At 36.8% G+C, this 24,727-nt stretch overlaps 1 protein-coding gene across 1 annotated transcript in view; it reads right to left on the minus strand.

The window, feature by feature from the left end:
- Positions 1 to 24,727, minus strand: part of LOC130683269 (serine/threonine-protein kinase TAO1-like) — a 92,831-nt gene that overhangs the window by 42,638 nt on the left and 25,466 nt on the right. Inside the window, exons 11-13 of the mRNA XM_057499526.1 lie at positions 23,166 to 23,405; positions 18,677 to 18,859; positions 13,131 to 13,362 (exon numbers count right to left, since the gene is read on the minus strand). Coding sequence (XP_057355509.1) covers positions 13,131 to 13,362; positions 18,677 to 18,859; positions 23,166 to 23,405 — 655 coding nt within the window. The remainder of the gene's footprint in view (positions 1 to 13,130; positions 13,363 to 18,676; positions 18,860 to 23,165; positions 23,406 to 24,727) is intronic.

Below are 24,727 nucleotides of genomic sequence, written 5' to 3' on the forward strand. Positions count from 1 at the left end.
GATCTCTTAACACAAGGGAGCCAAGATAGACAACACCAAAACATATAATAATTAAAATGGCAAAGATCAAGGGTAAGGACAGAGTATTAAAAGAAGCCAGAGAGAGAAAAAAGATCACATACAAAGGAAAACCCATCAGGCTATCATCAGACTTCTCAGCAGAAACCTTACAGGCCAGAAGGAAGTGGCATGATGTATTTAATGCAATGAAGCAGAAGGGCCTGGAACCAAGATACTCTTCCCAGCAAGATAATCATTTAATGTTGAAGGAGAGATCAAACAATTTCCAGATCAGCAAAAGCTGAGAGAATTTACCTCCCACAAACTGTCTCTGCAGTGTATTTTGGAGGGACTCCTATAGATGGAAATGTTCCTAAGGCTAAATGGCTGTCACCAGAGGTTTAAAACCACAGTAAAGAAAGCAGAACAATTAATTACTAAGCAAATGCAAAATTAAATCAACTACCCCAATGTAGGTTAATGGATAGAAAAAGAGTACAGAATATGATACCTAATATATAAAGAATGGAGGAGGAAGAAAAGGCAGAGAAAAAAATAACAACCTTAAGATTGTGTTTGTAATTGCATACTAGGTGAGTTTAGTTAGACTCTTAGATAGTAAGGAAGTTACCCTTGAACCTTTGGTAACCATGAATCTAAAACCTGCAATGGCAATAAGTACATACCTATCGATAATCACCCTAAATGTAAATGGTTTGAATATACTAATCCAAAGACATAGAGTCACTGAATGGATAACAAAACAAGACCTGTCTATATGCTGCCTACAAGAGACTCACTTCAAACCCAAAGACATACACAGACTGAAAGTAAAGGGGTGGAAAACGATATTTCATGCATCTAATAGGGAGAAAAAAGCAGGAATTGCAGTACTTGTATCAGACAAAGTAGACTTCAAAACAAAGAAAGTCACAAGAAACAAAGAAGGACATTACATAATGATAAAGGGGTCAGTCCAACAAGAGGATATAACCATTATAAATATCTATGCACCCAACACAGGAGCACCTACATATGTGAAACAAATACTAACAGAATTAAAAGAGGAAATAGAATGCAATGCATTCATTTTAGGAGACTTCAACACACCACTCACTCCAAAGTACAGATCAACCAGACAGAAAATAAGTAAGGAGACAGAGGTACTGAACAACACATTAGAACAGATGGACCTAAGAGATATCTACAGAACACTCCACCCAAAAGCCACAGGATACACATTCTTCTTAGGTGCACATGGAACATTTTCAAGAATAGACCATATACTAGGCCACAAAAAAGAGCCTCAGTAAATTCAAAAATATTGAAATTGAACCAGCTTCTCAGACCACCAAGGTATGAAACTAGAAATAAATTACTCAAAGAAAATGAAACAGCCTACAAACCCATGGAGGCTTAACAACATGCTCCTAAATAATCAGTGGATCAAAGACCAAATAAAAACAGATCAAGCAATATATGGAGACAAATGACAACACTAATTCAACACTGCAAAATCTGTGGGATGCAGCGAAGGCCGTGCTAAGAGGGAAGTATATTGCAATACAGGCCTGCCTCAGGAAAGAAGAAAAATCCAATATGAACAGTCTAAACTCACAATTAACAAAACTAGAGAAAGTAGAACAAATGAGGCCCAAAGTCAGTAGAAGGAGGGACATAATAATGATTAGACCAGGCCTAAATAATTTGATGAATGGAATCATGACATTATGTAATGTCTCTCTCTACTCCTTGTGATTTTCCTAGCTCTGAAGCTCTGAATATTTCATGTAGTATTTATATAGCCTTCAGCTGTCTTTTAATATTTTACATTTCCCTTAATGGAGGTCAGATTCTCTTAGCTTTCCTTCATCTAAGTCTCTCTCTCTCTCTCTCTTTTTTGCATTCATTCTACAAGACTTTTGCTTAGATAAAGGATTCTCTTCTGGGTTGGCAGTTCTTACTTTTCCTCACCTTAATCATTCAACATTCTGTGGCCTCCATTGTATTTTATGAGAAATCTGTGATCATTCAATTTTAGTTTATCTTTGCTTTTTAGCATTATGACATGTCTAGGCCTTATCAGGCCTAACTGTTTGTTGCTGATTTTAATTTTAGGCCTTATCAGGCCTAAACTCTTTTGAATTTGCTCTGTTTGGGGCTTGCTGAGCATCTTGAATCTCTAAATTTATGTTTTTGTCAAATCTGGGCTCTTTCCTGCTTTTAGTAAGAATTATTTTCTCTAAAAAAATAAAATTTTCTTTTCCTTTATATAACACCTATAATGTGAAATTTAGACAGTTTGATACTGTCCCACAAGTTTCTAAGGATGTATTCATTTTTTCCAATGTTTTTTCCTGTCTTTTCTTCAGTGTAGATAATTTCTGCTGCTCTGTTATTTCAAGTTTACAGACCCTTCTATCATCTCTGTTCAGTGGTTAAGCCCATGCAAGTTCTCTTGTAATTTCTGGTAATTATATTTTTCAGTTCTAAATTTCTCAATGTGGATCTTCTTTTATAGTTTTTATTTTTCTGCTAAGAACTTCAGTCTTTCCAATTATTTCGAGAGTGTTAACCATTACCGCATTTACTATGGTTATAATGGCTGCTTTAAAATCTTATGTGATAATTCCAACATTAGGCATATCAAAATAGCCATCTGTCCTTTCTTTCCCTTGAGAATTTGTCACATTCTCCAGTGGTGTGTGTGTGTGTGTGTTGTTTGTTTTAGCATGTGCAGTAAATTTTGGATTTTATTCTGGTCGTTTTGAATATGATATTGTCATTTCTGAGTCATGTTTGCATCTTCTGGAGAAAGTTGATTTGTTTGTTTTAGCAGACAGCAACCAGTGTAGATGACACGTTCTGTCTCACTTTCTGTGGGTGGTGGGTCTAATACCAGTTCTGCTTTCAAAACTTTCCCTGTGCTCTTTACATTTGCCCTGTGCTATGTCTCTCAGTGATAGTCTAGGACTTAGGCAGTAGTATATATCATACATTATTAGTTCTCTTTCTCATAGCCTTTGCTATGCTTTCTGAGTCTATTTTAAACAAACACAAGTTATTTGTATTACTTTATACCCAGAATAGGGATGTCTTTTCCAGTTGTTTCTTCTCCATGATTTTCCCCATTCTCTTCAGTTTCCAGTGGCCTTTTCCCAGTTACTTTGATCAGACAGACACAGATGCCTTTAGACTTCTGCATTGTACAGTTCCCAGTAACTGGGGCTGTCCTTGCATACAGTGCAGAAAGAAGAGAGAAAAGGAAAAAAAACATAAAGGCAATTCTCCTCATACTATTTGGGCAACAGAGGCCCTGTTTCTAGCTTTTCTGGCCTGAGAGAAAGGTTTTTCTCACAGGGTTTTTCTGTTCCTCTGGCACTGCAAGCCTAGGGCTAAGAGGAAAAAGAGTAGGAAAAAAACCCAGCATATTTCCTCACCATCTCCAGATCACAGGGTCCCCTTTGGGATAGAAGAAGGGGACTCCTTTTAAGGGTTTTCTTGTCATCAGCACTATCAAAATAGTTACTCAGGCAACTCTTAGGTCAAAGCCAGGAGATAAAAACGGAATCAGAAAACTCATGACTACACCCATTATACTTCAGGTTTGGACTTCTCCCAATTATTTATATTACCTGTTTATGGAATGTTGATATCCTTTGGCCATTTATATATTGGTGGATTAGGTACTTGCTGAGTGATTTGAATGCTATGTATATATTTAAGGAATATTAACCCTTAATTAACCCTTAATCTGGATGTTTCCGTTCTTGTGTTTGATTCAAATTTTTTGACATAGAAATTTAAAAAAATGCGTTAGTCTCTTGTGGATTAAAAAAAAATTTGCTAATAGCCATTTGGGTAGTCTCCCTAATTAGAGTATGTGTTGTGGTTTTTAAAATATTCTGTTTTATTTTTCTCAAATTTAGAACAAAATTTCTTAAAATTATGATTGTTACAAAAATTTCAGTATTACAGATGTCTAGGCTAACAGGTAATGCTCTTCACAGCCCTACTTACTTTAAGAGAGAAATATTAGCATTTCATACAGATCCTTCCATACTTTGTTCATAAGTTTGCACTATATATATATATATATATATATATATATATATATATATATAAAATTGAGGTATGACTTACATGCAGTAAATGCATGTACAGTTGGAGTTTTGAAAAGGGTACACTTGTATAATTCACTATCCCAATAATATGTAGAACAGTCTAGCATCCTGTGAAGTTCCTGTGGTTCCTTTTGTTCTCACATCCCCTTTTCTGCCCCCTACTAGCCCCAGATAACCATAGATCTATCACTTTAGACAAATTTTGCCTGTTAGAGAATTTAGGGAAATTGTATAGTATGTACTATTTTGTTTCTGGATTTGGCTGGACATAATGCTTTCCATAGTAACCTGTGTTGCTGCCACGTATCAGTACTCTACTCCTTGTTATTATGATGCATAGTATTTCATTGTGTGAATATACCATAATTCTATAATATATTAATTTATTTATATCTGTATCATTTGCAGTTTTTGGTCATTATGAATACAGCTGCTGTGTACTAGTTCCTGTGTGCCAGTGTTATAATTTCTTTTGAGTAAATGATAACTAGTTAAGGACTTACTCTATCCTAGTAAATGTTTATTTAACTTAATAAGCATCTGTTAAAGAGTTTTCCAAAATAGTTGTACTGTTTTACACTCCCATCAGCAATGTAATGAGTTTCAGTTCACCACCTGGTACATTTATCCTTTTTTTTTTCTATTTTATTTTTATTATTTTTTTGTATCATTAATATACACTTACAGGAACAACATTGCGGTTGCTATACTGCCTTCCCCGTGGCCCCCACCCACCACATTATGTGTGGTAATCATAATGCTCCTTTTCCCCATCCCTCCCTTCCCACCCATCCTCCCCAGTCCCTTTCCCTTTGGTGACTGTTAGTCCATTCTTGGTAACTTGTGATCTGAAGACGACCATTAGGCCAAATGGTTTCTCTTCCCTTGTATGAGATTTTGTAAATCTGAATATAAATGAGGGAAAAATTAGTCAATGTGACTGTAACGAGGGTTACCAGAATTCAGTAGAAATTATAAATGCACAATAAAGAAAGAGTGCTCAGCTTCTTTTTCTAGACAGTGTTCAATAAAATTAGTTTTTCACAAAGAAGCATTTCCAATGCAGACCTATTGTAATGATTTCATAAAAGTTCAGACAACATAACCAGACACACAGCAAAATAGACTTCAATCAGTAGTCCCTGTGCACTAGAGGCAAGTCTGCTAAATGTACAGCACACTCTTCATCCTTTTAAGGAATCTGAGCATGGGAAACTTCCAGTTCTTACCAACTTAGAGGGCCTTTTCAAAGGCATTGCTACAAACTGGTGGGAGCCCGATCATGTTAGATGAGGAAAAACAGAATAGCGAATTTGTTTTTCTTTAATAATGATCTGTATTTTGGTAAGCAGCTCCAAGATGGCAGCCCAAGATGTGACTTTTCCCCTTAGAAGAAGAAGTTTATCTAAAGAACAGAAACCTCCTTACATCACTAATAGAGATTCATACTTATATACTTAAACATATTATTTCCTGAATTGAATACACACTAGACACTTTACATTGGGAGAATGGGACAAAAATATGCAGGACTATATAAAATTCCTAGGAAAGGGCTGCTGTGTTGGGCCAAATCTGTGCTTATATAGTAGTGGCTCAGAAGGGGCAGAAGGTGCATGAAGAACTATTAGCAAGCAAGAAGAGGCAGCTAGAGGGAGAAAACCCCATGGCAATACCATATCCCTCTCTCCCAGTGGCCATTGTCTGTTGATTTTAGTTTAGGAGAACCTTAGATGCCATAACAGTAATTCCTTTCTTGGCTATTTTGGTCCTTAGCAAAATTAATAGTTATTAGTATTAATGGAGTACAGAAAGTACAAGGATCAACGGCATCACTACGAAAAATGTATAGATAGCACACATGAAGACCATGTGATTGGTTATCATCTTTGCAGAGGAATCACCACCAGTGTTTTTCAATTTCCATGGTTCATTTCTCTCTGCATCACTTATTTTTTACTGTATCACGACACAGACCCATGGACACACTAACTGGCTCCATCCCCAGTACTTTTTACTGCCTTGCATCTTATGGATCCACATTTTACCCAGCTTTCTTCCCACCCACACAAGTGCTAAGAAGGTATTAAAAAAGAAAAGATAGCATCTAATGACCATCTTTTCATAAATATCAACCCAGAGTACTCACTCTTAAGAAACACATGCATTCTTGCCTTAACTGAGGACTGAAATAACCAAGTGACAGAACCTTAAGTGCCCTGATGGAAATGTACAGTATGAGATACATCCACCTATCTACACACACGTATAGGCACTCATGTGTACATACAATATATACATACAGATGATAATAGCTATACCAAAAATGTGCATACTTAGCAGCTTTTTAAAAAGCCAGTGGATCATGGTATAATATAATTTATCTCCACTAGTGAATGGCACAAATAGAGAAATGCAAAAGAGGTGTTTCAAGTACAATAAAGTCATATTTCACAGGTGAAAATGAAAATAAAGAGTATTATTCCAGTGTCCAACACAATGTACTCTATGAAAGCTTAAAATGTCAGACATTTAGTACTTAAAGCAGAAAGTTACTGAAGTCTGCCTTATGGTCTGAAAAAGACACTCATAACAGAGTTTTTGGTTTTTGAAAAGGGGGTGAGGAAACAGGCGGGAGTGGGAAGGAGTGTCAAGGACGGTTTCTTAGTGTGCTGAGTGGTGTTTACCTGATGTCCAGGCAGCTGAACAACATGATGATTATGCTAAAAAGTTCAATTTACTGGTAAATCCTTGGCTTAGAGTACTAAGCATATTATACCTGTGGGTGTGGCTTTAAATGCAGGACTAGTCATCTCCAGGTATAGAGATCACTGAAAAGAATGGCAGTTCTGAATAAAAATAATATAAATACATTTTCCAGCTAACCTTATGTATCAATGAAAATACCTGTAGATACTGTAATTTGGGGATACAGCTGATTTTAATAAACAGAGAAAAAAATATGTATGAAAGGAAGGGAACCCAATTAAGGTATATCTCAAGGTATGAGGTTTTACATTTTCAAAATGTTAACTTATAAGGAGAGAGAGATAGTGAACACAGGAAACTTTTTACTGCCAAGTTCTGGATACCAGATATAGCATTTACAAATTTCTGATATGCTGGACAAATTTCCCATATTTTTATTTTCTTAAACACATATATATTAAGTGAACACCAGCACTGGGGAGGAGGTAGTATTAGTTAATCAAAGGTTGACATTTGTACACTGATTGAGAAAGTGCCTGCTTCTCTCTTTAGGATCTTTCAAAATCCTTCAAATTTTCCTGCTTTTACTCTTTGACGATTCCTACCATGATTGAGATGCCTCAGAAGTTAATCTTACAAACACACACAAACCAATCTGAATGATTAATCTTAATTAATTTGAATCTTTTTGCAAGCTATATATATATTTTATTTATTTTATTTTTTTTCAAACTATATATATTTTAATTCAAATTAACTTAATGGAATAATCCAGGTATAGTGATGTAAAACTGGTTGCCACACAATTCAACCAGATCTGCGTGGCAAAAACAAAGCCCTCCTGGACAGACATTTGGAGTCAGTGTTCAATCACGATTTCACAAGTACATACAGTCTGCATGAACTCAGTAGTTCAGTCTGACTAATTTAAGTCCATTTCGATTTTAGAGTTTTATATGCAAAACTGATCTGCTTCAGCAGTGTAAAGGAGCCAGACCTAGTAAGAATTTTTTAAAAGGTATCAAATTCCATTATATTTTTGGACATATTATAAATTCTAAAGCTTGGTCCTATCACTTTCCTCTAAACATGTAGATATCTCAATTTGTCCGAGATACTGTACAATATTTGAATGCAGAAGAGCTACTGAAATAATTAAAAGTCCTTTCAGTAGAATCAAGTACATGTTATGTCCTCCTAAAAACTGGTGATCCCAACCATGGCCAAGAGGACGACGGACCAGAGTGCTACATGAAACACTGCCTATGATTGTGTGTGAATTCTACTGTGATCTTGGTTTTAAAAATATTTACACTGAAATATTAATTTTTCTCCCAGTTCCCATTAAATGAATGCTAGAAAGTCCTAAAGGGGTGGATTCAGGCAGACTGGACTGACGTACCTGGAGAAGACTTAAATTGGTTGAGAAAACCAAGATTTCAATGGTGATTAGTCTGGTCTAGGTGGAGAGCATCACTGAGAGGGCCTTGGAGAATCCTACCTTGGAGCCCTCTGTGAACAGCAGGAATCTGTCAGCAGCAGGGCTCCTGGTTCTTCAAGACAACTGGGGAGAGGGCAGGACAGTAACCTAAAGGAACTTGGAGCGCTTACTGGGAAGGACATTTTTTCCCTTCAAGTCATACTCATGGCTCCCCACCCACCTGCAGCTCAGTCTCCACACTGGCAGTGGGACCCTAAGTCACAACCTACTGTCAGCATCGGGTGGATCCTTCATTACTAAACAAAACAAAATAAAACAAAACACACCCCTCTCTGGAAAAAAGAAGTTAGCTTTCGTCAAGAGATTTCCTGACCACCATAACTCACTTTAGTTTTTTTTTTTTTTTAATTTGCCAAACTTGCTGGTTCCTTTTCAGTAGTACTTTAGCACCGAGGCTTCAGACTTCTGCAAGTGGTGCTTTCTGTTGTGTGACGTTAACATGATGCCAAGCAATCAGTAAGTCTCAAGGAACTAGAAGTTTGTAAAGTATTGCAGCAACAAAAACAGCAATAAAAAAAAAAAAAAAGAAGAGGACCTGCACATGCAGCAAAACCTATAGTGGTGCTGAGGGTTAGTCAGCAGCTGGTAAAGTCACAGGCTCAGTGACTCCTGGCTCACTATGGCAACTAAGCACTTAAATAACGGGCTATTCCACTTGTAAACAGGAAACCCCATAAACCAAAAGGGGGTAATCGAATTATGTCTAAGTAGTGTGATGAGAATTCCAGGAGATGGTGGTCTGTAAATACGGGATAATTCAAGTACCTCTGGCCTTTGATTTGTATTGGCTATATGTCTTTGTTTTTGTATAAACAAAGTAAAAGTACTGTTTGGGGTCTTGGAAGTTAACAGAGCTTAGCTCAGCTAGGATGACATATCACAGCATAAGCAACAAAACGTCAGGATATATATATAGGCTTCATCTCCTCACTCTGCTACTGAACATACCCATCATATGAGCTTTCAGGGGCCCCTCTCACCCTTTTTGTCTTCCCGTTTGGAGGTTTGATGATGCAATTTCCACAAAACTTGTGATCTCCTGAAGCACCTCCATCTCACCATACCACAAAGAAGGCACAATTGAATGGACCAAAAAAAAAAAAAAAAAAATCACTGACAAGCTTGCAGCATTCAGAAAAAGAATTAGGTTGTCTTCTACTCTCTGAAAGAGTCAATGCAACCCTTTAGTGTTCATGGATTTCCACTTCTTTCCTACTCCAAATGAGGCCAATTTAACAAACAAAAGTCAGACAAAATACATTTATTTAATAAACAAAATATTTGGTGAGGGGACACAGGTGTGTTTCCATAATAACTTGTTTTAGCATATGCTGCCTGCTGTGAGTGGCTAATAAGAACCTGGGGTATACAGAGAAAGGCCTTAGATCTTTTCACAAATTTCTTAGGAAAGAGTTGTCCAAAAGTGAGGACTCAAGCCACGTTGCTGAATTGTTTTTGCAGTTTTCAGAAAATACCCCCTATCTAATCAGTTTCTTTTTACCACGTGCACTGTATGTGTGCATGTGTGTGTGTATTTGATAAACACACATACACACCAATTACCCTTTACATAAAATTTCCCCAAAAGTTAAAAACAAAACAAAACACAAAACCTGACAGCTAAATACTATGACACCCCAATTAGTAAACACAAAACAGAACGCTTGACAAAAATGAATAAAGTATCCCACATGCCTCAGCTTCCACAGGGTAGCACCCACGCGAGGAGGCTGCTTGTGGTGACGTCTGCAGGGAGTTTCCTTTGGTGGACTGTCCCAGCGGAATGGCCATTCTCAATTATTTTGATTTGGTTGTTGATCCATTGATTATTTAGGAGCATGTTGTTAAGCCTCCATGTGTTTGTGAGCCTTTTTGCTTTCTTTGTGCAATTTATTCCTAGTTTTATGCCTTTGTGGTCTGAGAAGTTGGTTGGTAGAATTTCAATCTTTTTGAATTTACTGAGGCTCTTTTTGTGGCCTAGTATGTGGTGTATTTTGGAGAATGTTCCATGTGCACTTGAGAAGAATGTGTATCCTGTTGCTTTTGGGTGTAGAGTTCTATAGATGTCTATTAGGTCCATCTGTTCTAGTGTGTTGTTCAGTGCCTCTGTGTCCTTACTTGTTTTCTGTCTGGTGGATCTGTCCTTTTGAGTGAGTGGTATGTTGAAGTCTCCTAAAATGAATGCACTGCATTCTATTTCCTCCTTTAATTCTGTTAGTATTTGTTTCACATATGTTGGTGCTCCTGTGTTGGGTGCATAGATATTTATAATGGTTATATTCTCTTGTTGGACTGACCCCTTTATCATTATATAATGTCCTTCTTTATCTCTTGTGACTTTCTTTGTTTTGAAGTCTATTTTCTCTGATACTAGTACTGCAACACCTGCTTTTTTCTCCTTGTTTGCATGAAATATCTTTCTCCATCCCCAGACTTTTAGTCTGTGCATGTCTTTGGGTTTGAGGTGAGTCTCTTGTAAGCAGCATATAGATGGGTCTTGCTATTTTATCCATTCTATTACTCTGTGTCTTTTGATTGGTGCATTCAGTCCATTTACATTTAGGGTGATTATTGAAAGATATGTACTTATTGCCATTGCAGGCTTTAGGTTTTGGTTACCAAAACTTCAAGGTTAGCTTCTTTACCATCTTACTGTCTAACTTCACTCACTTATTAAGCTATTATAAACATAGTCTGAAGATTCTTTATTTCTCTCCCTTCTTATTCCTCCTCCTGCATTCTTTGTATGTTAGGAGTTTGTGTGTGTGTGTGTGTGTGCATGCTCTTTTGTGTTTCCTTTGACTGCTTTTGTGGGTAGTTGATTTTATTTTTTGCCTTTAGTTAGTATTTGATTGGTCTGCTTTCTTTGCTGTGATTTTATTTTCTCTGGAGACATCTGTTTAGCCTTAGGAGTGCTTCCATCTAGAGCAGTCCCTCTAAAATACCCTGTAGAGGTGGTTTGTGGGAGGCAAATTCCCTCAACTTTTGCTTGTCTGGGAATTGTTTAATCCCTCCTTCATATTTAAATGATAATCGTGCTGGATACAGTATCCTTCATTCAAGGCCCTTCTGTTTCATTGCATTAAATATATCCTGCCATTCTCTTCTGGCCTGTAAGGTTTCTGTTGAGAAGTCTGATGATAACCTGATGGGTTTTCCTTTGTAGGTGACCTTTTTTCTCTCTCTGGCTGCCTTTAATACCCTGTCCTTGTCTTTGATCTTTGCCATTTTAATTATTATGTGTCTTGGTGTTGTCCTCCTTGGGTCCCTTGTGTTGGGAGTTCTGTGTGCTTCCATGGTCTGAGAAGCTATTTCCTCCCCCAGTTTGGGGAAGTTTTCAGCAATTAATTCTTCAAAGGCACTTTATATCCCTTTTCCTCTCTCTTCTTCTTCTGGTACCCCTATAATGTGGATATTGTTCCATTTTGATTGGTCACACAGTTCTCTTAATATTCATTCCTGGAGATCTTTTTATCTCTCTCTGTGTCAGCTTCTCTGCATTCCTGTTCACTGATTTCTATTCCATTAATGGCCTCTTGCATCTCGTCCATTCCGCTTTTAAGTCATTCCAGAGATTGTTTTATTTCTGTATTCTCTCTCCTTAGCTCTTGCATATTTTTCTCCAAGTCCATCAGCACGGTTATGACCTTTATTTTGAATTCTTTTTCAGGAAGATTGGTTGAATCTATCTCCTCAGATTCCCCCTCAGGGGAGGATGTCTGGGTTAGTCTGGTCTGTGTCAAATTCTTCTGCCTTTTCATGGTGATAGAGGTAGTCGTAGGCAGTTGGCATGTGTGTCAGCTGGGAGATCAAAGTCCCTTTCCACTTGCTCCTGGTATTCCTTTCCTGGGAGAACGGTGACCCTTAGCAGCTTTTACTGGGCAGTTGCATGCAGACAGGGTCTCTGATTCTTGCCCCGCTACTGTGGAGTAAGCTCCATGCGGTTGCTGTGGGCGTGGCCACTTTTTAGGCTGCTGCTCTGCTCTGGTAGGTCCGTGCCAGAGGGGGAATGGGTGGGAGGCCATTTTTCACTGTGAGGAGCCTCTGAGCTGCATTGTTACCCAGGGGGTCAGGGCGCCTGGAGTTCCCGGGGATTCCCAGCTGCTGGGCTGTTTGCCGGGATGCCTCTGTCCAGCTGTGAGGCCCCTGTCCCTTTAAGACCTTCAAAAAGCACTTGCTTTTCTTTTGTCCCAGGTGCGCCGGCTGCGGGGACCCGCTCGCAGGTTTTACTGTTCAGTTTCCCTAGTATCCAGCACACCACGCACTGTGTGTCCATGCTCTGGTGCGGATGGCTAGGGCTGGGTATTTATCAGTCCTGGGCTCCCTCTCCCTCCCCGCTCTGACTCCTCTCCTCCTGCCAAGAGCTGGGGTTGGGGGCGCTAGGGTCCTGCCAGGCCACGGCTTGTATCTTACCCCCTTCGTGAGGCACTGGGTTCTCGCAGATGTAGATGTAGCCTGGCTGTTGTACTGTATCTTCTGGTCTCTACTTTAGGAATGGTTGTATTTGTAGTATTTTCAAAAATACTATGTTTTTGGGAGGAGATTTCCGCTGTCCTACTCACGCCGCCATCTTGGCTCCTCCTCACCATTCTCAATTATTAAGTTATGTGTAAGACATGTGTGACCCATTGGATATTTGTCAAGTGACACTGGTGCTTCTGTTCATGCCCTGTTCTGTCCATCCCCCGGCAGCTGTCCACCTCAGAACCCGAAGGCTATTGTGAACTCCCATACTGCTACCTCAGGGTATCCCATGCATTGGCTCAGAAGGGTGACCTGCATGGCTGGGGACCCACCTTGTATTGGATGGCCCCAGGCTTGTGGTAGGCCATCTATGGGATGCCGCCTGTGAGGAGCTCCAGGGGAGCTGTGGCTGAATGCCTCAGGGGCAAGGTTAGAAAGGTCATTTCTAAAACCTAGTCCCTCGCTTTCAGATTTGAAAGCTTTCATCTCTCTTGTTCGCCGCTCCAGCAGGCTTCGTATTCTTTCACTGCACTCATTCTGAAATGTCGATATCTCTTTTTCCATCTGTTGTGGGTTGGTGGGGGGAAGCAAAAAAAAGCTCATTTATTTTAAAAAATCTATGAACTACAGAAACAATAATTATTCTGGTTTAAAGTGAATCATAAAAATGTCCACTCTGGCTATTTTAAAGGATGTACATTTAAAAATCAAAGAGATGTACTGTAGAAATCATAGATAACTTATATTGCTAAAATGTGTAAAATCAAGTTCTTAAAAGCAAAGGTAATAATCTCTATTGAAATAATAAATCAAGGCAATTATCATCAATGGCTACCAAATCCATTAGGTAAAAAGATTGAAAAAGAAAATGTGTAAGGAGAATCTTGCCTTATTAGATACACCATAAGGTCACTCTAATATAATAAATATGGTATTGGTGTAGGAACCAGTAATTAGTAAAATAGAAACAGAATGAAGTTTATAAGTTTTTAATGCAGGACAAAAGCACTAATTAATTTAATGGGAAAAACAACCACATGCACAAGTGGCTAACCATCTGGAAGAAAATAAAAATGGAACCTCATCTGATACCATATTCCAGAAAGATCAGAGCATTAAGTGAAAAACAAACAAAAACCATAAAGTTTCCATTAGAAAGTTAGGAGACTCTATGTACTTAGAAATCAGTGGTTGGGTAGCCGTCATAATCAGTTTTGGACAACTCAAAGGTTTACAAATATATATATAGCTGACTAGAAATAGTTTTAGTGTGAAAAAATACACAATAAAGTCAATGACAATGGGAAGAAGTTGATGGAGAAACTGTTAATGAATGAGAATATCTGAGCCCACTCATCAAATATGACTTCAAAGTGGGACAACTAGACATTATATATCTTTTGATGTGATGCAAAAGGAAGTGTAACACAGTAACCCTTATGAAAATTCCTCGCAAACATATTTAATAGAAAAAAAAATTTAAAGTAAATATAATCATGCCCCTAGATCTAATGACCATTTTACAGGAAATGTAAAGTAAAGAGGAATGCATTAAATGACACCATGAGGATGGAATCAGCCAAATTCAAATGCGAGAATTCCTACAAAGCAAATGACCCAGTCCACAATAATAAAAAAAAGGGCATGGGAGACTAAAAGGCTTAAAAGACAATCAAATGCAATGTCTACACCATGTTTGGGCCCCAATCTAAATAAACCAAGAAGACCTTTTTTTAGATACAAAGGGAAATCTAAGTATGGACTGAGTATTAGGTAATCTTAAACATTTATTATAATTTTTTTAGTTAACACAATGGAATTATGACTTTGTTGAAGTGAAAGAGTCCTTATTTCCTTATCTGTGTTTGGAGTGAAATGATTCTATGCTGGGATTTGCTTTAAAATATTTCAGATACTCTGCCCCCTATTCTGCTTCCCTAAAAAGCTGCATGTGGAGTCAGGAAACAGATGAAATATAAGCAAGATACTGATAGCTGTTGAAGTTGGGTAATGAGTATTTGGGGACTTCATTGTACCAGTTCTTAATAATTTCACTAATACTTTTTGTGTGTGTTGGAAAATTTCCATGATACAAAGTTTTTAAAAAATAGGAAATAAAGAGTATTTATAAAGAAGTATTAAATTAGGTTTCAAGATACTTGAGGACTTAAGCCAATAGTCATTGTTTTCTACACAGAAATCTAGCTCAACAAATGTGCTTAATTTTTATGTATTTTTTTTTACAAAGTTATCACTGATATACAATCTTATGAAGGTTTCACATGAGCAACATTGTGGTTACAACATTCACCCATATTATCAAGTCCCCTCTTATGTATCATTTTTTAAAGTGCCCTTTTAAAAACACACAATTTAGCATGGAAACACATGCAAATAAAAAACTGCCACATAATATGATAAGATGTAATAACAGATTTATAAGGTAAAGCAGAAATACAAAGGGATGGAGTACTTCACTCTATAGGGGAAGAGGAGTAGGGCAAAGAAGTCTTCTCAGAGAAGGTGACAGAAACTGGATTCGGAAGGAAAAGCACAAGCTCACCAGAAGACAAGGGAAGGGGAAGATATTTTCAGCAGAGGGAACATGGGCAAAGGCATGCAAAATGATAAAATGTGTGTGGGGAATTACAAATAGGCCAGAATGGACTTTGGTAGGGTGAGCTTGAAAATTATTAAACTCTAAATACTAAAGTGTTACAAAGGTTTAGAGAGGGCACTTCCTAATGAAGGTTGAAAGAGAACCTAGATTAGACACAATGCTTCTTCTAAGGGAAAGATATCAAATTGTTAACTAGTAATTTCTGAGTGGTGAGATTAAAGACATTTTAATTTCTATTTGTTTCTCTATAATTGCCAAGTTTAAAAAAATATGTATTTGTAAAATAACTTTTCCGCTCTTTTAATATCTACATATAAAATACCCAATTGACATAGAATTAAATTTATATATCTGTAAGGATTCAAATAACTTCAAATTTTCCTTTTAAATCTTTTCTATTTTAAAATTTCAAAAGTCCATTTATTAAGAACATTTAATTCAAAGGACCTAATAAAGGATAGGCTTGTACTGAGTATTTAACTAATTTGAACGCCCTGTATATTATCTGAAGGAAACTCATGATAAAGATATTAAACACATTAATGCTTATCCACTTTTATCCAGTAAGCACCCCTTCAATTTTGTTTGCTGAATTAGTTTTGTCATTTAAGAAACTCAGGATATTTTTCAATAAAAATTAAAACTAAGATTTGTGATAGGTTATATTAACCCCCATTTCTTTGAAAATATCTTATTTATTACTGTAAATAAGAAAGGTGGTTTCACTGGATATAAGACTTCTGAGACTTCTCTCCTAACCTACCTTCTCTGAAATGAAATGTGTGAATATTTTCAGTTCAGTAGGTCCTGTAAGATATTCCAATTGTCAATTCTTATTTAAAAACTACCAACCATCTTGTTGATATTAAGTGAAATATTCAGGGGAAATGAAAGTAAATGTTAAGACAAAGAAAAGCCCATTTATACTTTGGAAATACTGCCACTTTTTATGCATGTATGAAATGCACATAGAATTTAACATTTATAGTTATGTTGTCATTTTGCTGAAACTTTAATGTAAATGAAGCACAAGGAAAGTTGCAGTAAGTTCTCATGTGAGCCTCAACTGAGGCGTCCTCTGTTGGTGTCTCGACCTGGAGGACAATTCTTGGTTCATTTGGAGGCTGAAAGCAATCTTCAAACAGAATTATTATACATCTAGAAACAACTAACATTCTCTCTGGTTCCACCTCTATTTTCAGATGACTGTTTCTTATCTGTACAACCGGTAGGCACAAAGTACAGAAAATACGGATGTTACGATGCTTTCAAATCATACCATGGGTATATCACTGCCTTGGTAGTTGCCAACTGACTGACCCCAAACTGCTTTATAGTCATGCACTTCACTTGAAATATAAACATGAGCCCTAAAAATCAAGCAGCAACTCAAAGCACTGTAGATTTATTCCACTGTTTCTTTTATTATTTTTAATACTAAATAATCTTATGCATGTCTATTATCAAATACAAACCACCACAACCAATCTACCATATTAATATAGCCATTATAAGTATTAGTTCAACTCACTTTAAGTGTGATTTGTCTTTATTTTATTCAACACCTCATAAGCATTTTTCCACATTAATACTATCTTTATAGCCATTATTTAAATGGTTGAGTAAGATTTTACTAAGTGGCTTGGTCATAAGCACTTAATTATTTTAGATGGTTAGGTGTTTTAAACCATTATAAGCTATGCCATAATTAACATATTTATGCATACTGATTTTTCTGTATTCAGGATTTCTTTTCTCTAAATTCTCTAAATTCTTTGCTTAACATTTTCAAAGATCAATATATACTTCCAAATTGCTTTCCAAAATGCATTAACAACGGATGAGAGTGCCACTGCACTTCCGCAATGGTATCAGCCCTATGCCAACATTTTACCTGGTTTTGTAGAACATAAAGGCCTTAGTTCATATATTGAAATAAGACTACACCTAAGATACTAATTAGCTCTCTTTAACTCGGAGCCACTAGGTGGAGCTAAAAATACAAATAAAACAGTACCAATATTTCTCTCATAACACTGTGACTGAAATACTATAGGTTTCTCTTTTGTGATAATTTTGAAGCATAAGAGATGGAACTTTAGATTAAATTTTAAATATGCAAGTTGAAATCAGGCAGATTTATGAATTCTGTACATGGGACAACTACATTTTTCTAAAAATGTATATGTGTTTCTGTCTTCCCATCTTGAATGAGAAACACAATTGAGATAATTTTTAGAGGCAAGTAACTCTTACAGGAGCCAGTAATAAAGACAGCTGTGCCAGAGAAATAGCAATACCTTATTTAGGTGGAGTTTTTAAGAACATATTTTTTAGTAGAAATGAGGTATTCTATTTTTATCACAAGAACTGTAGAAAGTAGAGGAAAATCTATGGGCCAATTAATGGTCCAGAAGCAATGACGATTTTTAATAGACAAAACCATTAGGCACGTGTTAACTTACAATGGACCTAAGACCGTGCCAGCTGCTGGGAACTTATGGCCCAGGAATTCTGGAACATAGCGTTCCATCCTGGATACAACCGATATCCTGCCGCTACTCAGGACAAACGCCTTTCCTCTCCTTCTTTCTCAAAAGCTTCTACCCTTTGTTCTTTCTCCAACACACACACACACACACAGCCTCAGTACCTTAAAGGACACAAGTGAATTCAGGGATTCTGGTTCTAATATACATGACAAAGAATAAGTAAAATAAATAAAGCTACAGCTAGAAATAATATTTTCATCCTGACTCTTCATCTGTGTAAAACTGGTTTTACCTTCTCTTTTCTAGTAATGCATCAATCTGTACAGTTTCAGACCAGGGATGAATGAATAAAGTATATTCCTGATCCCTTTTCCTTGTCTCTCTCAAGCAATTACTAAAGTTTTTTCCTTCACTATCCAAGTTTCTCTCCAATTTCTTTAGGTACAACTAGGTACACAAAAGAAGGGAGGAAGACGGAGCCAGAGCTATCCTTTTACAATTCAACTGTCTTCACATAACTCCACATCATTCCTCTAGCAATTACTACTTAAGTATATTCCTTTAATACATCACACTCATTAAGTTTAAGGTTCATTACTGAATCAGTAATTTTAAATAAAAAGAAAACACTACTAAAACTAGAATTAAGGAAATATGGTATTGTGAAAACAATCTAATGCCACCTCTGTCATCACGAAAATATATTTATGAAATGATTTTGATGAAAGCAAATCCTGGCACAATTACTTTTTTCTATTATGTATACCTGTTGTTTTAAGAGTGTCTTGCGGAGGGAGACCCTCCGTTTCAGCTCCCGAAGCTCTTGAGCGTGTTGTGCCTCAGCCTGCATTTTGATCTTGCTCTGAAGTTCAGTCAACAGCTCCAGTTCCTGCTGCAGCTGCGTTTTCAAAGCCTGGCGCTCTGCCTCCTGTGCTTCATCCAAATGCGGCTGAAATAGAGAAAGAAAACAGATATATCCTCCTGTGAGCTATCTTTTCATGACCTACGGAAAGGAGGAGGTGTCAGTTAAGGCAGACTACTCTTCTATAGGGCACAACTGTTCTCTTTTACATCTTGGAGTAAACATCTCTGGAAAAGGAAAACACAGCAACCGATGACGGCATTATAAGAATAAAGCTATCATAAGCTATTTGGATGATGCGTAAATAATCATTATTTTTTAAAGAAAAACATAGAATCTGATTGATATAAGACTGGGAATCTCTTCTCTCCAATGGAAATAACTACAGAATAGGGACAAGCATGCCACAGCTTATGGGCCAAATCTGAACAGCTACCTGATTTTTTGTTTTTGTTTTTCAATAGTCCACTAATTAGGAATGGTTTTTTACATTCTGAAATGGTCACATTTTAAACGGCTATGTAAATACCCACATAATAACCTCAATTTTTCCTCCTAAAATATTTACTATCTGGCCCATTAAGAAGTCCGTAAACTTACATAGCAAATATTTTGTACCTGCACTCAAATGTGACCACCTAGATTCCTGATAAAGTACTACTTTTTGAACACTGCTTAACAAAGTTGCTTCTCCAATCTTGATACACTGTTGGTATATGTACTAAACTTCTGCAAAGCACCAGCAGAGAGCCTATGTGGAACCTCATGACCAAGTGTATCAAAGAGAATTATACATGCATCCAGGATATTTCCAAGCAATGCTGAGAACAAGAAGAATATGGATCAGCATCACTATTTCCCAAGGTGCAGCAGAGTTCTCATTTCCAACTTAATATTTCAATTGTTGGGATTTTATTCAGGTGGTGGAAGGAAAGGGGCACTAAATTTGTTTTGCCTAAGTAAAATAAACTTACAGCTCGAGTGGAGAGCATTTCATTAATGTTGTGGTCATACTGCTCAGTTAAGATGGCTAAGTTTTGGGTCTGCTTCTCCTTAGGGTTTACTCTTTAGCACCGCGAGCAAAAACCTGAAAGTCAGCTAACTAATCTTTCAAAGGTCAAAGAAAAGTTATGAGGCAAGAGAAGGGACAACCCTTCTTGTGGTAATGATAACAGACATGAACTACATAAACATTTTTGAGAGAAAATAATTTGAGTTCAGAAACAGAATAACTCTGGCTTTAAATCACAGGTTAATTATTCTGTGAACTCAAGTTTCAACAAAACTTAGTAAGATGAGATATATTTTATAAGGTATACCCATCAAGCCTACAAGTAACAACACTCATTTGCTACACAAAGGCAGAACCTATAGTTGAAATTATTTACCTCAATATATATACTGCCAGATATTGAATGGTTGACCAAGTGTGCAAATGCATGTATGACCAAACACTCTTGTCAAGGAACTAGTTCACACTCTTTGCTCCCATACTACAAAATCAAATATATATCCTTTTCTGCATTTTACACCAATTGAGGTACTAAGTCATAGTCACGTACCTTTATTCTGTGAAGGGTCAAGAAATGTCTAGCTAGAAAGACAAACTCTTGGTTTAGTTACGCTTAGCACTGCTCTTAAATACTGCCCTTGGTTAATAAAATTCCTCCAAGTTAGCCAGAAATGGAACAATGAAATTTAGAATTCTCTTCTGACTTTGTGTAACAGCCTCCATTCTTTAAAAAGCTTTTAAATATTCAAATATATTGCCAAGAAAACTATAGTCACTCCATATCACTAGCTAATGACAAAAAGGAATGCCCTGAAAAATTTTTTCAACAAGATTAATACTTATACCAAGAATAAACTATATTCCTCAATGTTTCACTCAAGTGAAAGCAGGATAAACATGTTCCAGTTGTTTCTTACTCACTTAATACTGACAAAACGTCACCTAATGGCAGATGAAGAAATGGCAGATAAACAATAGGTGTTTACCAAAGTCATTCCTCAGAAATGGTGCCCCAATGTCTACAAATACTGTCAGCTTACCTAAGTGTGAAAACTGAAGTCCTCCTATCCCCCTTAAAGTCTTGGAGAAAGTTGGAATAGTTGCAACTATTGAAGTTGAACTACTACTTAGTAAATATAAATTTACCTTAAAAAGTTGCAACTATTACTTACGTAAATGAAATGACATGATGTTAAAATAGTCTGTTTTCTCCAGGAAGGGACTAGGGTTACCAAAGGGAAGGGGTTGGGGAGCATGGGTGGGGAGGGAGGGAGAAGGCGAATAAGGGGCACTATTACTAGCACTCACAATATAGTGGGGTCATGGGGAACGCAGCACAGCACCGAGAAGACAGTAATAACTCTATAGTGTCTTACTACGCTGATGGACAGTGACTGCAGTGGGTTGGGGGGACTTGATAGTGTGAGTGAATGTTGAAACCACAATATTGCTCATGTGAAACCTTCTTAAGATTGTTTATCAATGATACCTTAATTTTAAAAAAAGAGTCTGTTTTGTTCAAATTGTGCAAGTAGATAGATATATACAACTAAGAGGAACATGGTGATTTTCTTTCCCACTAAAGTAACAGAACAATTTCTTTTACAGAAAATCTTGAGCTTATGTATCATGAGAAGGACGCTTTCTATCTGAAGTCTGCCTATGACTGTGAGACATTATTTTTCCCCTTGATTTTTTAACAGTATCTGTGAAAATCAGACTAGTGTCTACAAGCTTTGAAACTGAGAAGGCTGCCACAACAGGGAACCAAAAGGAAGGGTTAAACAGCAAACAACTAACCTATTCCAAGCCCCAGAGAAATGAAGTCCTATCAGATTTATGGTCTAACCAAAGAAAACTAAACAAGCTTTCCATTTGGTTTACTTCTGGGTGCTGTTCACTTTAAAACTGTAATTCATTTTATAGACATGCTTTAAATATCTTTTGGTGGGAAACTCTACTGTGTAACCACTACAAAGACAAAGTAAATCTGGAAAATCATTATGAATTCTGATTGTGATAAGCATTAACTAATGACAGTTATGAGGGTAGTCAACGTACGAGCCACTCTGTAAACGATGTTCATTAGTTGTTTTGAAGATACAGCAAAGTATAAAATTTTACTTAGATTCACAAGAAAGGGTAAATCTTAGCTTTGCTTCTGTGTTTTGGTCAGGACAACTTGTATGAACGGAATTGAATACAATCAGAGATACCACTAGGTATGGTTTAGCTTCTGGTTTGGACTCAGATTACATCTGTGAGTGAATTTCACTTAACTTCAGGAGAGTTATTCAGGTAAGTGTTGTTACCTGATAGTTTTATAGTTAAATTGTCAAAGAGATTGAAAAAGGGGGTAAAGAAGATACTGTGGAACTGGGGGTTTATTGGATGTAAACACAAGTTTACAATGTGCAGACATGTACAGATTAACTGAGGAACTACTGTGGGTGACAACATATATAGTGGGTCATTTTGGATTTTTGTTTATTAAGATTCATGTGGTTATATTTCACATATTTATTACAAGTTATAAAATTTGAAAATTCCTTGGAATTGTTAACTCTGGTTGATTTTGGTAGAGGGGTCTGGACCAGATGGCCTAAAGAACAAGGAGAGGGAAAGCTTTAACTTTATAATAAATACACTTTGGCATCTTTTGAATTTTGTATCATATAAATAAATTTCTCTATCAAAGCAAATACAAAATTTAAAGTCCTTTGATATGATATATCACCAACACTTGTCTTTCCTTATTTGTCTACAAGAGAGCATATAATACCTTGCTTCACTCTGATGTACTAATTAAAAAAATACACTCCAACTACACATGCCCTGGTCTTACCTATGTTACCAAACACAGAAAGAATGGGAGTAACAGTGTGATAATTCACTATTCCTCTAAAGATGAGTATTGACAGTGAAGGGAGAGGGGGTAAAAAGGCATTTTTCATTCACTGGTTTCTGTACTAATTAAGAACTTACTGCCTCTTTTGGATACAAATCACATTCAGAGGAAATAAGATTCCAAAACTATAAAACTTGGAACAGAGAGAAGCCATCAGGTTAGTATGTTGATATGCAGATTGTAGTATCAACACTGGACATTTGGGTGCACTTTAAATGAGAATTTTGAATCTTATTTATGACACTTTCCACAGTTAAAAAGTTCTGGCCATGTTTTGGTTCTCTGCTGAGAAATACACAAGCAGAAGTCTGCAGCTATAGACCCTCTACACCAACACTAACCAAACATGCTTAAAATGAAAAGAAGAAAAGCTTATTCAATTTCTTTATGACAGACACCTGGCTTAGACTTTTACTGTTTACATGGTGCCTTTTATCTGTTCTCCTTTGCCAAGAAGCTTAGGCTAAAGGTACCTTCAGACTCTCAGGCTGCTGTCGAACCTGCATGACATGCGTCCGCCTTAGTTCTCGCTCTCTCCGTTTATTACGCTCCAGCTGGTCAGTGAGCTCGGCTTGATGCTGCAGCCTCATCAACTCACAGCGCATCTTCTGCACTGTGTTGAGGTGGCGGAACTCCAGTTCTTGCGTGGATTCATGCTGTCGCAGTAGCATTGCGTGCTCTAAGTCCTTTTGAGCCTGCCTTTTATTTAATTCCTAATCCATAAAAAAAGACAAAGGCATAATTTGATGATGTACAATGCCAGGAGAAAAAAAATCCTTAGAAACAGAATAACCAGGATATAGATGTAATCCTCTGATTCACTAATGGCTGCACAGTGAATATTAGAGTTTTCTTACTGGAACTGTAGAAAATGGGCAATTAGTAGCACAATTGCCTTATCTGTTCATTTACTACTTATACTACTTTTAGCAATAAGCTTAAGACATATCAAATCTGTCCCAAGAAACTTAATGTCCTTTCTACTCTCTTTCCGTCATTTATGTTTCCTAATTTTGTATCTGAACAGGATTTCTAAGTCATCCTTTGAATTTCTTCAGAGCATACATTCAATTCTATTCCATGCAGTATACCCAGTGTAGTGCAGTGGTTAAGAACACAAGACTCTAGGGCTAGGCTGCCTGCTTTCTAAATCCTGGCTCTGCTACTGACAAGCAGTGAGTCCTTGGGTTAATTACTTAAACTCTCTGTGCTTCCATTTCATTACTTCTCAAATGGAGACCATAACATAGCTGTTTCATAAAATTAACGTGAGGGTGAAATGAGTTCATACGTGGAAAGCTGTCAGAATACCTACCTCATGATCAATAAATGTTACTACAATTTTTTTTCAGTTTAAAATATCAAATGTATAACACACACACATACACTCACACACACTCTCTCTCTTTTACTATGTAGAAGGAAGTCAGACGTGCCCCCTTTGCCTCTGCAGCCCCTTCTCCAGGGGCCAACATTTGGTGCATATGTTTCCCAACCTTCCCCACGCTTATCGTGACACAACTATTACACAAAAACATACAGTTTTAAAATTGAATAACAATATATATTATAGGCATATAATATGCTTGCTTTACCTAAAAATATAATGGACAAATACAGATTTTTAAAGAAATTTTTATAGGAAGCTTCTGCTTTCTGATGCCATAGTTTTTCTACTTTTTGCTTTATGACAAATTTTCAATAAACATCTACACATGATACACCATAAAATTATGTTATTATTTTGTTAGGGTATTATTCTAGAAGTGGATTCGATGGGTAGAAGATACATGCAAATTAAATTGTTAAAGCTGCTGAATTATGCTCCACAATGGCAGGGTCAATTTATATTCTTACCAACATTGACCACTTTCCCATGCACTACTAGGACTCACCAATTTTTTAGACTGATCTTATCTAATTGATGCAATTGTCTTAATTTGAATTTCTTTAATTATTAGTGAATTTGAATAATTATGTTATACTTGAAGTTTATTTTAAGCCACTCTTGAAAATAAATTGATCTATGCTCATA

This window comes from Manis pentadactyla, chromosome 4 (genome assembly GCF_030020395.1).
Source record: "Manis pentadactyla isolate mManPen7 chromosome 4, mManPen7.hap1, whole genome shotgun sequence".
Lineage (NCBI taxonomy): Eukaryota > Metazoa > Chordata > Mammalia > Pholidota > Manidae > Manis > Manis pentadactyla.